At 43.1% G+C, this 16,514-nt stretch overlaps 1 protein-coding gene across 1 annotated transcript in view; it reads left to right on the top strand.

The window, feature by feature from the left end:
• Nucleotides 1-16,514, top strand: part of LOC102008188 (core histone macro-H2A.1) — a gene marked incomplete at its 5' end in the record, with an annotated part of 52,565 nt that overhangs the window by 2,726 nt on the left and 33,325 nt on the right. The window contains 1 exon segment of the mRNA XM_005376471.2: nucleotides 16,396-16,502. Coding sequence (XP_005376528.1) covers nucleotides 16,396-16,502 — 107 coding nt within the window.

The following is a 16,514-nucleotide window of genomic DNA, read 5'->3' as shown; positions in this document are numbered from 1 at the left end:
ACAGACAGGTATCTGAGAGACATCCCACCATTCAGTGGGACCTCACTGGTGCACAGATATGTTCCAGGCCCCCTGTCCAGAGATAGGTGTAGATAAGAAACAATCTGATGAGACAGGACCATTGTACTATAAGGTGGAAAATGGAGTGGGTATCAGAAAATGTTTTCTAGAGGACAGTTGTTACTAGAGCTGTGCCCGAAGGCCCTACAAAGGGATTGTTTTCTTCTCTGCACAGCGCAGATGGCATAAACAGTTGCAAACATGGTGATATGAGTGGGCCACGTGGATGCCCATTGGAAATAGGCTGGTCTTCTGCCTTCAGAAAGCTCCAGCAAAGGAATGAGGACAGGCCCGGAGACTCGGGTTGCTAACAGGACTGCGGAGCCACAGAGCCACTTTCTAAATCAGGGAACTGACATCTCCTTGGTGACTACCCCTGAGGGGTACTTGGGGTTTTGCCGTGTTCTAAAGCTGGGCAGTTAAGAGGGTGGACCTTGGTGCCAGAGCTGCCATTTTTTATATATGGCCTTGGGCAAGTCATCTCTGCTGTGCTTTTATCATCTGAAAAATGAAGATTATAGTCACTGCTTCTGTGGTGGTTATAAGGCTAAACTGAGCTGAATGTAAAGTCCTTATTATTCCTGCATGTAGTGTATGTTGACATACTAACAGTAGGGTTAAAGTGCAAGAGTTGGGGAGGTCCCTTGTGATCCTGTCCTAGCTGCCAAGGTGACTGGGTTCCCCACTTCTTTTGGAGATGGCGATAGGAGCTGTCGCTGACCACTTGGATCTGTTGTCCTTCCAGCTGGTCCAAACCCATTGTGCCACCCCAAGTACCCATAGAATGTGTCAGTGGCTCCAGGCCTACTCCCTCTCAAATACCACTGGACCTTTTCTCCTAAAGCCTATGTCATACCAACCTCTCAAGACTTCCTCTTGCCAAACTATTCTTTAAGATATTGATGGCTGTTTCTGTCACATTCATGGAAACTGTGAAGGACATCCAGGTTTGCCAGGAGCTGGCCCTGGACCTGTGTTACACGAGTACTAAGCATATGAGCTGGTGACACTCTGCAGGCCAGGGGCAGTGGGAGCTCAGCTACATGGTCCACTGGAAGAGCATATCCTTGGGCTCTCAAGGCCACACAAAGGTTCCTCCTTATCCCTCCAAAGGAGAGATATGGAGAGGATGTGACTGCCTTGCATCTTGCTGTAATATTTGAACCTAGCATGTATTCTTCCTCTTGGGTACAGAGCCTAGGCATCTGCCAAACTTAAAAGGAAAAGGCAACATCTGGACCAAGCATGGTCTTGCAGTCAGGCAGCTCCCTTCCCAGATCTCTATGTGTCCAGCACTAACCCTGCCTGACCCTTCCCAGAGCTGTAGCAGCACTCTCTGGGCCTTACGCTGTTCTCCTGTCCATTGTCTCTTGACCTTTCAACCTAAAGGATCATAGCAGCCCCTCCTCTTAGGGTTGCTGTGAGGATTGCTTTATCTAGTAGTCATAGTAAACACTGAATAAATGACCAAGGCAGTTGATAATACACTTGATCTTAGTGAAAAGGCTGAGAAGCGATAACCAAGGCAGTTGGGAATAGCTTCTACCTAGCCATCATCTTTGCCCCATGATATTGTGCAACTTTTTGATTAATGATATTTTAAGGAAACGTGACTGTAGTTCAGTCCAAGAAAGCCTTGATGCCTTTCCTCTGAGCCTAGCATACTGCTGATAATGCTGTGGGGATGTGACATAAGAAACATGATATGACTTTTACACCTGTGGAATTTGCATTAATGCTTGGGACATACAAGCCTACAATCCAGGAAGGGAACAAGACAAAAGAACTAAAGGGTAAGTTAGTACCTGAGACTCACAAAGTGTCAGTGGACATTAGGGGAGGGGCAAAAGAGCAGTATGAGAGGAGGATTAAGTGAATAAACAAAATAGAAAGTTGCTTAAAGAATGGTCTTAGGTCTGTTTTGTCCTGACTTTGGTACTCAAAGCTAAACTGAAAGATCTAGATCCTCCTGCATACCAGCTCCAGCATATAGAAGGTACTTGTATATTTAAGTGAGACAGTTACCTTGGGAAGCCATACTTCTAAGTTGAGTCTCTCATGTTCTAACTTGGGGAGGGGCCCAGTACTAGACACTGTGAGATTCAAGACAGAGTTCCTGCCTTCAAGAAGCTGACCCTGAGAGGAAGAGCCTTTGGAGCCATTTGACCCAAGCTCCAAGAGACTAGGCTTGCATCTTTCATGTTTTTTTCCTTCCTTCTTTTTCTTTCTTTCTTTCTTTCTTTCTTTCTTTCTTTCTTTCTTTCTTTCTTTCTCTTTCTTTTTCTTTCTTTCTTTCTTTCTTTCTTTCTTTCCTTCTTTCTTTCTCTCTCTCTTTCTTTCTCTTTCTTTCCTTCCTTCTTTCTTTCTCTCTCTCTTTCTTTCTCTTTCTTTTCTTTTCTTTTTTTTCTTTCTTTCTTTCTTTCTTTCTTTCTTTCTTTCTTTCTTTCTTTCTTTCTTTCTTGTTATATAGTCTGATCACATACCTTATTCTATCAGCTTACCTCTTAGTGACATACAAATGCAGTCTACCTGCAAAGGATTTCTCGATTAAGCAAGGTGCACAGCACTGGTTCCCACTATTTGAATCTGAACTGTGACCACTGATTTGGACATACTTTGTTAAAAATCCAGTGTCATAGTATTATACTTTCACTTCTTACAGAATAAGGCTGTGGCTACGTTTTTTTTCCTGTCTTGCTTGGATCTGTTCTACAAAATGATGAAGACATCTAAATTATTACATTCCTAATCTCCTGTTCTTTCTTTTCCATTTTTCTGTGCCCTGCCTCTTCCTACCTCCATGTTTCAGACCTTGGGCTTCCCTCTTCTGCCTCTTGTCAATGACCAGAACCTCCACAGGCCTCTAACAAGTACCCTGAATTCCTGATACCAAATTCAACAATTTGAAGCTTTCTGGGGGTAGTTGGCTGACTGTTGTGAAGTTTGCAGGGCCACTTCCTGACCTGGAGAAGAAGCAAGGGTGATTTTAAGGCTTTTATAGACTGAATGAGGCTCCGCCTTTCAGTCTGACTACATTCTTCAGTAAAACCCCAAGAAAAAGCGGTAGTTGTTAGAAATACCCCTTGTCACCTGGTTTTGGCTAACAAAATGATTGTCTTTATTCCATGTTTTACTTGTTTGACTTCTGGTCTGTAACGCAGGTCAGTTGTTTCATAGTCCTTTAGGGTTAGTGGTTGGGCCACAATCCATCTCCTGGACTTGAAGTAGAGGCCCCCATGTCAGCAGTGCGCCTTTTTACACAGATAATTATTTTGGCCAACATCCATCTCCTTGGCACTTACAGTGTGGGAATGAAGGAGTCCTACAAGCTTGGAAAATAGGGGTAGGTGGAACCTGCATTTAATTCTATCACTTACCTTGAAAATGAGTCCCAAACCTCTTTACCGAGTTTCTATTTGGGACACCCATGCATGTGCTGAACTCATGGCTAAAAATAAAGCAAGAAGAAGAGAACAGACAGGCACTTTGTTGCTCCAAAACTCTCTGAATACATACATTCCTGCTTGTTTGCATGACTGCCCTTTCTACAGACTGAGGCACTTCAGGCCTGGACTCAGCTGATGCTTGCTAGCACTTTCTTGGGCATTCATGCTGCCTTAAGGCTCATGCTTGCTGTACGTACTGTGTTCTGCAAAGCCCTTCATTGACTCATTTTTCTTAAAAAACAAAACAAAACACAGTAGAGAGAAGACAAATAAGAACTTTTAAGGAGCCAAGGTATTACAACCAGAAAAATATTGGAGACACTGAAGTTGAAATTGCAGTGTGCTAGGTACTTGGTGTATACAGACTGCCTTTGAATGCATGTTCTGTTTTCTGGTTATGGGATTAATTTGTTTTTGAAAATGTAAGAAGGTCAAACTTATAACCCCACCACACAGAGATAGCAGCTGTACTGCATGCCTTTTGTGTGTATATGCATGTATGTGTAAAAGACAGATTTTAGTTTGTTTTCATTAACATACATTAGTGGTGATCTTCACTGATAGCCAGTCACAGAGCATCATCACTACATAGTACCAAGCTAACTGCGAAGTGATTGAGGATGGAGGTACTCACACATACCCAACCTCATCAGTTCTTTAGTCTCCTAAGAGAATGGATGACCTTAAGATGGTCAGATGTTCAAGGAGCCCTTGAAGAAGAATCATTTCAGCACTGTCACCTGGAGGGTGTGGTATCCTGTGGCCAGCGTGTTAACAGACCCAGACAAGTCGAGCCTCAGGGCTTGAGGCCAGAGCCTAGAAGCCATCAAACATGACTGCTTCTTCCAAGATGTGGAAGTGCAGCATGGCTTGAGGACATGCTTCCTCTGGGACACATGAATCTTCTGAGAGCTCAAAAACATGTTCTCTTCAGGGCCAGGAGTTGAATTGTAACATGTGGGTGAGAATATTTTTTTTGTGGATGGGCCTTCGGTGTGGTCATCACCAAACCTGTGATCATTTAGATTTTTTTCCCCCCATATTATCTTTTTGAATTTCATAGTCTGTGGTCCACTGTGAGTTAAGTTTTGCAAACTATGTAAGGTCTGTATTGAAACTCATTTTTTTTTTTTTTTTTTGCATGTGGGTGTACAGATGTTTTAGCACTATTTGTTGAAAAGCACATTACTTCCTTGAAGATAAGCTGTATTGCCTAGGAAATCTCTAATGGTTAAGGAGTCTCACTGTTACCTCATGATATCCCTTTCAGTTTTCTTTTTGTTTTTTTGTTTTGTTTTTTTTCCGGTACCGGGAATCGAACTCATGACCTCGCACTTGCCAGGCAGGTGCTGTGCTGCTGAGCTAAATCCCCAGTCCCTCCCTTTCAGTTTTCATTTGTACTGTTAAGGCCTCTGGAAAGGGTAGACAAGTTACATATTAATGATTATGTTTTTACTTCGGCAAATGGATAAATTCACTGTACTACAAAACATGTATCTGGTTTCAGACAAGGAAAAAGATGTGACCAAAAATAAATGTGCTGTCTTTTATCTAGATCTTTCATCTGTACTTGTGGTTGAAGTAAAATGCTTTATAATTTCATTTAGTGAAGATCTTTTCGTGATAAGTATTCTGAAGTTCTATTTTTGAATGTCTCTTTATCTCATTCATAAAAGTTTTAGTCATTTGTTCAAACCGTATTTATTCTAGTCTCTGTGGAACATAAAGTAAACACATGTTAGTGTTTCACTTATTTTCTATATACTTTTCATTCATGTCTTTTTGGATCACTTATTGGATAATTACTTTTGCTGTATCTTCTAGAATTATCTACCAGCTTATTAATTCTCCCTTTAACTGTGTCCAATTTGCTGTTTAAGGGCTCAGTGGCATAAGCACTTGCCTGGCAAGACTGAGGTCATGGGTTCGATTCCCAGTACCAAAAAAGACAAAAAACAAAAACTAATTTACTGTTTAATTCAGCTGCCAAATTTTAATTTCAGTTATAATGGTTTCATTTCTATGTGATCTTTTAAAAATCTGCTTGGTTCTTTTTTATAATCTCTTGTTTTCACCTCATTTTCAATGATCCTTTTCTTTTAAGTCAGTCTTACACAGTTATATTTATCTGAATAATTATATGAAGTCTTTGTGAGTCTTATTTCTGCTGGACTTTGAGTTATTGCTAGGTAAGCTTACCTGTCCCCAATGTTATAAAGGAATGTTTTTATGCTTTTTCCCAATGTTTTTAATTGTTTCATTTTTCATAGTTTTACTTTGAATCAGTGGGAATTTATCCTGATACATGGTGTGAGTTAGGAGTCAATTTAATTTTGTTTCAGAAGTTACCCAATTATCCCAACATAATTAATTGAATACCCCATCTTTTCCTTAGTGATCTGAGATGCTATCTTTATCAAACAGGGAGTTTCAGATATAACAAAGGCTATTTTGGATTTTCTTTACTGTTTCACTGGTCTGTCTTGTTACATGCTTTATGTTTCTCTTATCTGTTAGATCTTTCATTGTCTTTTGTTTTTTTTTTGAATATTTTCTTCAATAAGTAGTAATACTCATAGTAAGATTCACATGGTAATCAAAGATACATAGTAAGACATGTATCTTCCAGCGCTTTTCTACCCCAGCTGTCCTCCATGGAGTTTCTTCTATATGTTACATATCTTTCTAAAGCCATTGTTTTCCTTGTTTATTTCAAGATAAATCTAGAAAATGAAATGCCAAAAAATAGTGAGTCAGAAGGATAGTGGGTACATGGGCTGTACAGAGCCTGACTTACTTCTATTAGGCCAAGATCTTGGTTGGGCAAATCTGAGGATCTTGATCTTCCCCTAACCTCCCCTTGACTCCCTCAGTCCCTCAGGCAAGCTCCACTCTCCATTGAGAGATATAAGGCAAGGCCTGCTTGCATCCTGGGTCTGTCCTGGACTGCTGCTTTATAGTTCACACTGCCCGCCATGGATCCCAAGTGTTTTATTGTACAGAAAACCAGGCCAGGGCCTTGGAGAATGTCCCTGTGCATCCAGCCTTCATCACTTCCTGACCGTTGCAGCACTTAGCTCACTTGTTCAGTAATTCATCTCAAATGACCTACTTGTGGAAGAGTTGCCAAGCCCTGACCAAGTGCAGGATATCAAACAGGGAGCTGGGAGTTGAAGGAATCATTGGCTGATTCTTGCATATTTGTATTGAATGCCAGTATTTGCCAGCCACATCAGAGGCTGTTATCAGTGGCTGAATGTAAGTCCAGGGCTGGGGACTGTGACTTCCCCCACCTCTTCCTCATGTGTGCTCAACTCCCAGCACAAAGCCTGACATGCTACAGCTGCACAAGTGTTTGTTTGTTTGTTTGTTTGTTTTAATTAAAAGATGATAAAGGGCCAGGGATGTAGCTTAGCAGCACAGCACCTGCCTGGCAAGTGGGAGGCCCTGAGTTCGATTCCCAGTGCCAAAAAAAAGATGAGAAGACAAGGTAGAGAGATGATAAATTTCAAGAGGAAGGAGTTTTGGTAATCTTAGATGCTGCAGGAAACTAACTGATGAGGACGAGAGCTAAACCTAGACCCCTAGAGTTTTAAATGAGGCATAATTAGAATTAACAAACGATCATAATGGGCTACACCTGTCTGAGGAGGGACACGTGACAGGGCAGCTGTTGCTGGCAAACAGGAAGTTTTAAAAGTGTTGCAAGAGCTGCTCTCATTCTGCCCCCAAAGCTCCTGAAGATTGTTAGCTATACTGTACTTTGAAAAGCAGAAGCAGCCAGGAACCTCCTTGGTTAAAGATTTCAGCATTTTGGGAAAGATGCTAAACATACCCTAAAAGAACTACTTACTAAGAGACAGAGATAGGTAGGAATTCTACAGATATATTCTCTGCTAATATCTCCACTAAAATTTCAGTGACTGGCTGGGTGTGGTGGTGCATACCACGTTCTCACTCACCACGCGGGAGGTTGAGACTGGAGGACTGTTGTGAGTTCGAGGCCAGCCTGAACTGCATAGTGAATCCTTGTCTCAAAAAGACAAAAAAAAAAAAAAAAAAAAAATCAGCAACTGATAGAACACTTTTACAGTCCTCTTACTTTCTCTCTCTGGCCTAAGGACTTCTATGTCTACCCAAACCAGAATAAAATACCATGAAAGCAAAAAACTGCTCCTCACAGCTATAAATAAGTTGTAGCAGGAAGACAAACCCAAAGGGTATTAATCACAGTCAACCTCCCTCTGTCTGACTATATCTTCCCACCGACCCCCTCCAGTTCTGCTTGCCAAGAAGCTGACATAAACCCTCCTCAGATTTACCTTTCAGCCTGGCTCAGCCTACTGCTCTGACCCTGGCTCCCTCCCTTCCTCATTGCATTCCTCCCTCACTCTTTCTCTTCCCACTCCAAGCCCTTCCTTTTTAGGTAAGTGTCTCTTGCATTTAGTGGTTGGACTGCATGGGTTCCTTGTCCGGAGCTGCTTTCTTAGAGTCCTACAAAGGTACTTGATGCTGAGATGTGGTACTTGATGCTGAGACTCTTACAGAGTGGCATCACCCCTATCTATCTGCAGAGGGTCACTCTGGGTCTTTATGGAAGGTGCTTCCTTTCAGGCCTCCACTTTAGGCCAAAAGAGCCAGGGGAGCCTTATAGAGAGCCATGGCCTTGGGAAACGACTAATTATTGACTTTCCTTGCCATCAGTATCCTGATTGATGTTCTTTGTAGTAATTGGTAGCTGAGGTAGTCTTTAGTTACATTATATGTTACCTCTATGTACTTCTGTTTATCTGTTAAGTCTATTTACTGCATAAAGTCAGTGTCTACCGGTGGGTACCACTGTTTTTCTTACCCTAGGGCCCTTTCCTTAGCCCCTGTCAGTCTCTATCCTAGATTCAAAGACAGAAGCCTATTGAGATGTTTTGGAGGGAGGGGTAGGAGAGCGTTTTAAGTTCTAGGCACAGCTGGAGCAATTTAAGTTAATAAAGCATCTGCTGTATGTTGAGCACTTAACCACGTTCCAGGTACTGACTAAATGCTTTACATTTGGGAACTCACAGATTTTCTCAAACCGCCATTTTGCTTAGCAGGAAATTTAAGTTCAGACAATCAAAATAACTTCTCCAGTGTCACTCAGCACACTAATCCATCTCTAGAAGAACAGCCTACCAGCTCTCTGCTGAGGCTGGAACCTTGGCAGTTAAAGGGAGAATTGGGAACTGGAAACCCTTAGCCTACTTTGTACTCCCTTTGTTTTAAAGCAACCAGTGGATATCTTGGGTGTCTCTCATCCTCAGTAAAGCTGCAGCCAGAGGCAGCAGACTCCAAGGTAATCACAAGTAACTGCCAGAGTGCATGGTGAAGACCTGAAAAGGCCAGAGACTTTCCTTTGCCTGGCATGGGTCAGGGAACAGAGGTCCCGCAAGATGGGCCTTGAAAGGCAGGTTGTCTTGGACAGAGATGAGGAAAGTTGAGATCCTTGCAGGGGTGATGGGTATAAACACAGACAGTGATGATCCTTGGAGTGACACATAATGGCTATAGCGAAGGGGCAGTCACGTTACTGTCGGGGGTGTTGCTTGTAGCAGCAGCAGTGCAGCGAGGTGCTGGGGGAAGCACTCAGGTGGCTAAAGGGCAGTCTGAGGTGCCTGGCAGGCCTGGGAGAGGAGAGGGTGCCTATCGGGTATGGGGAGGCTATATCACTCATTGATGTTAAGAAGGGTAAGAAATTTTTTTTTTTTTTTTTTGCCAGTGTCCCTTCATTGTCCTCTTAGAGAAGGGAGGTAGAATCCTAGGTGACCACTTAGGCAAATGCTTAAACGGGTGGTCCTCAGCCTCAGGGTTCTACTGGAGAGGCTGGGCTGATGAAGATGACCCAGGAGCTATAGCCTTCTTGGCTCCTCTCCCTCTCAGTAACACTCACTGCTTTAGAAACAATAGATCTTGAAAAACAACCTGAAAGTTTTGCTATGCACAGACCTATGACAAGCCAGATAAGCAAGCTGGGATGGAATGTTTGAGGCGGGAAGGTGTTCGTTACATGTAGTGGCAAAGGCCTGTTGGGGCAGCACATAGCAGAGCTGCCTGTAACTTCTCATTGACTATTTTAATTTTACCTTTTATTTGGCAATGAAAATGCAGAAGATAAATCCTAATAGCTCAAAGTGGGTAGAGCACAGTGTTTCTCTGGCCTGGTCTCTGGCTGAGGCCCTTCTCTCCCCCTAACAAGGCTGCTTGTGTGAGCTCAGATCGCAAGCAGTGCCATCTTCCCAATACTGGCAGCCTCCAAAATGCATGTACTGCTTGTTTTCTCCCTTTAAATTCCGTCTGGGAAATGGTACCGTGACAAGGCTCTTTAAATGAATTTCCTCTTTACAGCATACTCTTCAAATCATTTCATTTCAGCAGACGTCTCTGATTGTTCACCCCTTCCTGAGATGAATTAAGAACAAATGGCTGTGGTTTTCCATATTAAAACAAACATACACATTAACCATTTCCTTGTAAATTAATTTATAGTCCTTGAAAGCAAGTGATTGGTGGGGCCAAGGGCCCTGCCCAGCCACCAGTGAGGCCTGGGGTTGAACAGGTTTCTTTGGGCCTTCTTCAGGTACCTTTTCCCCCTCCTTCTTCCTGGGGCCTCCATTTCTGCTGTCTCAGCAGCTGGCTCTGGTCCTGCCCTGCCATGGCACACCCTCCTGGGGTCAGATGAAAGTCCCAGACCCCATTCCAAGACAGAGACTGCCTGTGGGGCTGCCCTGGGTGCTGTGTTCCATCAAGGCAACTCTGGCAGCACTGAGGTTAATCAAGTTCAAGTGCATTTTTCAAACATATGTAAACTGTTAAGTGTAACAGCAAAGAATAAACTATTGGGGGAGGAAACACTAGATTTTCTGTTGCTTTTCTCCTCCTTTTGCCTCTCACATACATCCATACATGGATGCAGTTATTTAAATAGAAGAAACCGAGGAAAACAAAAAAGTCTAGTTTTCTTCCGCTAGTAATCAAGGCTGATATATATATACATGCACATACACATTTTTTAAACAAAGGTTATAGATGTAGCTCAGTAATAGCAGCTTGCATTTACAAAATCTACGAAACACTTCACTTGGTAACTCATTAATCCTCACGAGGATAAGGGGTAACTTCAGTCCTGCATTATAGAAAGGGAAACTGAGGCCTATTGGTGTCTTGGCCATGTCTTGTGGCAGAGTGCAGGAATACAGGAGCTAGGATGCAAACTTGGGGTTGGACAGTGGTTTGACCACAGTGTGTTCATGGCTGGCTCACAGTTGCTGCCATCCACTGCAGACCAGAAAGAAGTTGCAGAAGCACAGGTCTGGAAGAGTAGAAGAGGGTTTTCTGACAGGAGATATTCAGGCACTGAGGTGGATGGAGACAGACTGAGATAATGTTTGCCAACAAGCAAAAGAACTCCTTGAGTGTGACATGAAAATAATTAGGATTCAACAGAACTTCTTTAGAGTTTCCTGGATGAAGCTATGTTTTTATCTTTGTGGGAAGGCAGGAGTGGGGACCTGGTGCTGACTCTGACACCCACAGCTCAAGTGCCTGACTGCAAGAGACAAGTTTGTGTTGACTTGGAATCATCTCTAGTGAAGCAATGAAGTAACTCTTAAGAAATACTCTGTACTCAACCAAGAAAATACCACCTTCAGCAGGCTCCACTTTCTTTGTGGAACGCAGGGTTTCTTTGAGGCCCCTGGAACTAGCAGAATAGGAAGATTTGCAATGGCCCAGAGTTCTGCGAAGCTGACAGTTCCACAGGCTTCAGTCCTTACCACTCACCTCTCGGAAAGGTGGGGTGGGGGTAGTTGGACGTGGTGCAACACTTGGGGCCACCAAAGGAATTGGAGGGGGCTGTGATGTAGTCAGGACTCAGGAAGCGCTTAGCAATCATCCTCTGATTGGGGTTGATTGGGTTAATCAACCTTCCGGAATGGTGTAAAACAGTTCTGAACTCAATGAACTGCTGATGGAAGGACAAGGAATTGAAAGAAATGCAATAAACAGATTCCTTGTCATGTTGTTGGCTTTGTAGCAAATATCTGTTTTCTCCTTGGGATTACATGAACATTAGCTTTCTTTGATTTCTGGTTGTCGTTTTCAGTCTTTCTTTCGTTAGATGAGACTCTTCAAACAGCTCTTTAAAAGTCCCAGACTCTCTCCTATTGCAAGGTTTGTACTGGGCGTTTGGCTCAGCCTCCTCACATCACCTGTTAGCTGTTAGGAGTCTAATTCTGAAAAGCATGACTTCATCTCCCTAAAGGAAGATAGGTGAAATGCTTCCATACAATAGATATGGTTTAGTTCAAGATGTTGTGGGGAGGAGGGATAGGCAATAAGCCCTTGGTCTTAGGGTGAACTTGGAAAGTAGGCCTGTCAAAGGTATTCATGTTCAGACAGCTGGTCTGTAGTCAGAAAGGCTGCCAAATCATGCTGTTATCCAAGGCTGTGGGAATCTTGTCAGGTTGCCTTAAAATGATCATGTTCAATGAGTCTGGGGAATGTTTGGCTCAGAGATGCCTGTGAGCACTTGCTTCTCTCAGGAGATAGAAGCTTGCATCACTGGGCCTGGCCACTGTGGATGATGAGCCAGCTTCTCACTAGTTGCCAGACGTGGGGTCCGGCCAGAAGTGGTAGACATTTGGATGTCTTGCAAGTCAAATCTTAAATGAGCAAAAAATATTTTGAATAGCTAATGAGCTGGCTGGTATTGCTCATCATTCAGTGTGTCCCTTTGTCATGTTTCTAATTGGGGAATCTTACCACACTTAAAATCATTTCCGGAGCTGACCGCAAGCACTCTGGGCCCCAGACCAACCCATTGTTGGTCATTGACAACACTAAACTATCCCTGGCTAACAACACTGGAGAGCCTGGTAAGGGACTCTGCTTCTTCTCCTTCTGATTACTATTTTCCCAGTTTCCTTTGTGGTTTTTTTATGGATTCCATTTGTTTTGGTTACAGCCGCCTGGGCTTTAGATCCTGGAAATCCAAAGGAAGATCCAAGGCTTGAGTTCTGGAAACCATGGAAAAAAGGATTTGTGCTTATAGATCAGGTGTTGTTCTCCTGGTTCTGTTTTTCAAAATCATTTTCCTTTTTGTCTAGCCCAAAGCAAATATTGTAGAGATGCACAAAACTTCCAAAAACGTGAAGTGAACTGGGTGTAGGAAACCCTCCTGTATATGCAGGTATAGGCTCCATTAAGGTTAGAGTAGAGGCGGAAGCTGGGTCTGATCTGTAGCCTCTTGGTGGTGGGACTACAGGCCCATCCCAGGGCTGAGGTACAGTAAGAAGAACCACTGTGCAGGTCTGGGCCTAGGGCCTCCATGACTTTGCTCTTTGTATCATTTACAAAGCAGAAGATTGCTTACTGAGAAGAAAACTTCATCAGGACATGTCCTTTGTTGGCATTTTCCCTGCCCCAATTCTTTGGCAGTCAGTCACCCTCCCCTCCGCCCTCCCGCTAACACAAATTCACTCTGGGGTGCAGACAGAGACTGTCCCATCTGGTTGAGTTGCTGGTACTCTCTGCCTCTCCTTTCCTTCTGCAGCAGGCAGCCCTCTCCTAGCCAGAGAAGGCCTTTGTGATTGCTGTTTGTAAAGCTGGGCTGAGCATGTAAAGGGCAGGTTATTACAAATTTTCAGCAAGGGCTGATTCATGTTGCAGGTTCCTATTTTTGTTAGCAATCAGGATGTGTCCTCCACCTTTCTCAGCTGTTATAAAATGCTCAGGCCATTTGCCTGCTACAGTACAAGGGAAGGGTGGGGCATAGAACACATTTCTTACAAAAGGTGTGTCTCTAAGGTGCCCTATCTTGTATGTCCCTTGAGTTGGTGTTACTGTGGTTACTATCCATCTAGAAAAAAACGTAAGAACAAACAGAAGATAACGCCCTTTCTCAGCTGAAGTGTAACTCTGTGGCACTCTTTGTTCCTCCTGGATACACCTCTTACCTCCCTCCCCAGAGAGCTTAGGACTCACTCTTCTGCAGGAGGAGGATGGGGACTGGGCGGTCATCTAGACTTGTGCAGATTGCTGGGTTTACAAGAAAGGAAAGAGTCCTGGACTTTCAGCCTTCTCAGTAAAGAAAACAGTGGAATGGCTCCCTTGTCTTGCTCTTTCCACTAGGCTGAGATGCTTCTGGCCATGCATATCTGCCTCCCTGTTTTTTGTCGCTGTTTAGGCCTCCACTGCATTGGGTTCCAGCCCTAAAACCACTGACAAGCTCTCCTTCCTGCCCCCCTACTCCCAGAGTATGTACTCTTGGGGGTTCAGACATCTCTGCTGGTCACTGGGACACACTACTGCATTCAGTTATAGGGGAGCTTTAGTGAGACTGTCAGATAGGCCATCTTACCCCGCTGTTAGCAAACTATAGTGTAACACCAGTGGGAGTGCAGGTTTGTGTAAAACTGACAGGTAAAGATGGGAAAGGTGAGCCTTTCTACCAGTTGTCTGTAAGTACTAGCTAGCCTCCCTGCCTGGAACTGGTGGCTCTTATATGGGGAAAGGCCAGCTCTGGGACTCTCTGGCACATGCAGGCCCCATAGGATCTCCCTGGTAGCCTGGAACACTGAAAAGATGGACCTCAGGATGTGTCTGTGGCCCTCCCACCAAGCATAGTACTATGTGTCTAGAGGTGATGATTATTGAGCAAATGAATTCCTGGATTAAGAGGGGGAACCTGTTTCAAATTTGACTGATTTTTCTCCGACAGTATGAGAGTGTTCATGAGCAGCCAGCTGACTTTTCAACTTTACACACATGACATGTAGCTTTTTTATTTTTTGCATGGGGTTCAGCTGTTCGTTAGTACCTCTTGAAAATGTATCTACCGTGTCATATTATAAATTTCAAACACAATTTTCATGCAACTAGCATTATATCCTTAGCTATTTCATGATGATTCCAAGTGCTGACTGTGCTGGAAAAATCTAGTGTTTACAACATAACTAGAGGGGCTGGTGATTTAGCTCAGTGGCAAAAGCGCCTGCCTGGCATGCGCAAGGTCGTGAGTTCGGTTCCCGGTACCGGAGAAAAACCAAAAAAAAAAAAAAAAAAATACAACATAACTAGAATATTAGAAATTCTTATATGTAAAGAGAAGGCCAAACTTGAATTGGGCACAGAGGGTGGCCCAGAAGGACATCACAGGCAAGACCATGTTTGAGCAGAATAAAGCAATGTCAGATAAATTCGGTATAGTCTGTACACCTCATTAATAAAATGAGGAGATAAGACTGTAAGGTTACAAGAGAATTTTATTGCCAAGGAAAATAATATAGCCTGTCAAAGGGCATTCCTAATTGCCATCTTCAGAGCTGTGGTAAATCTGTTGTCTTGAGCTATGAGCCTCTGCCTCAAAGGGCAGGTCAGTAAACTCTTAGCACCCCTCTGAGTCAAGCTCATACTCTTTTAATTTTTTTCTTCTCATGCTTTTAATTTTTAAATTTCAAACATACAAGATGATAAAACACAATTCTGAAAAACTTTCATTTATATTATTTTGAATTGACAAATAATCATAACTATTTATAGGGTACATTGTGCTTTTTTATACATAGAGGTATGAGTAAATCAGTGTAATCAACATGTCCATTACCTATTTCTTGGCATTGAAAACATTTGAAATCTGTTATTAGCTATAATCATTGTTCTGTGCAATAGATGGCTAAAACTTATAAAACTTTGACCAACATTTCTGCTTTCCTTAACCCCAGCCTCTGGTAATCACTTTCTGCTTTCTACTCCTATTATCTTAATGACTTAGATTTCACATGCAATATTTGTGTTTCTGTGCCTGTATTATTTCACTTAGCCACTGTACTTAAGGTCCATCCGTAAAGTCCAGGTTCATCCACATTATAGATGACAGGATTTCCTGAAAGAGGAAAATTCTTCTACAGTTACGTTTAACAACTGTTAACATTTTGCCACGTTTTCTTTGCTCTCTGGACAGACATCATAATGCTTTACCCCTTAGTTTTTTGATGTGAGCTTCTTAAGAGCAAGGATGTTCCCCTAAAGAATAGTACTACCACTACCACACTTAGGAAAATTAATTTCCTAGTGTCTGATACCAGTCCATATGCAGACCTCCTCAGCTATCTCCAGGATGACTTGGAGGATCCCATGAAGGAGTGACACATTATATTTGGCTTTTATGTTTCTGTGACCTTTTTAGGTCATAGCACCCCCACCACTTTCGTTTTATGTTGCCATATCACTGACTTTGTAGCGAGTCCAGTCATATCCCTCTAATTTTGAATCCAAATATGTAGGCATTGAAGTTTCATTCAAGCAGCAAAGTTTTCTCAAGGCCTTCCTCCTCTTGAACGCTGCAAACCCATAATACATTACTAGAGACACTGTTGCCTCCATGGGGTTGGCTCTGCCCACACCCCCAGCGCTGATGCCAGGCAGCCCTTTTTTTTTTATTTTTTAATTTTTTTTATTTTTTATTTTTCTCCTGTACCAGGAACCGAACTCACGACCTTGCGCTTGCCAGGCAGGCGCTTTTGCCGCTGAGCTAAATCCCCAGCCCTTTTTTTTTTATTTTTTTATTTTTTTATTTTTTATTTCAGGCAGCCCTTTATGGGAGATGGGAGCTGAAACTGTTTAGATCTCCCCACCTTTTACTTACTGAGTGATCTGCCCCTCATCTCTTGTTTCCCAGGCTCAGTTCTTTTCTCTCCAAAAACAAATGGATTTGACCAGCAACCTCCTAGGTCCCATTTATCTTGGCCTTTAAAAACCTCCATAATTGGTCTCAGGCAGCACTGTGAATGGGAAGGTTGAGGACACAGGCCACTTTCTGATGCTCTGATGTGACCACATGCTCTGTCTGCCCTCACAGCGGAGATCCTGGAGCTGGCTGGCAATGCAGCAAGAGACAACAAGAAGGGACGGGTCACACCTCGGCACATCCTGCTGGCTGTGGCCAATGATGAAGAGCTGAATCAGGTATAGGGCGCT

This window comes from Chinchilla lanigera, unplaced genomic scaffold (assembly GCF_000276665.1).
Source record: "Chinchilla lanigera isolate Chin_1 unplaced genomic scaffold, ChiLan1.0 scaffold00007, whole genome shotgun sequence".
In the NCBI taxonomy this organism is placed as follows: Eukaryota; Metazoa; Chordata; class Mammalia; order Rodentia; family Chinchillidae; genus Chinchilla; species Chinchilla lanigera.
This window is presented reverse-complemented; position numbering and strand designations above follow the sequence as displayed.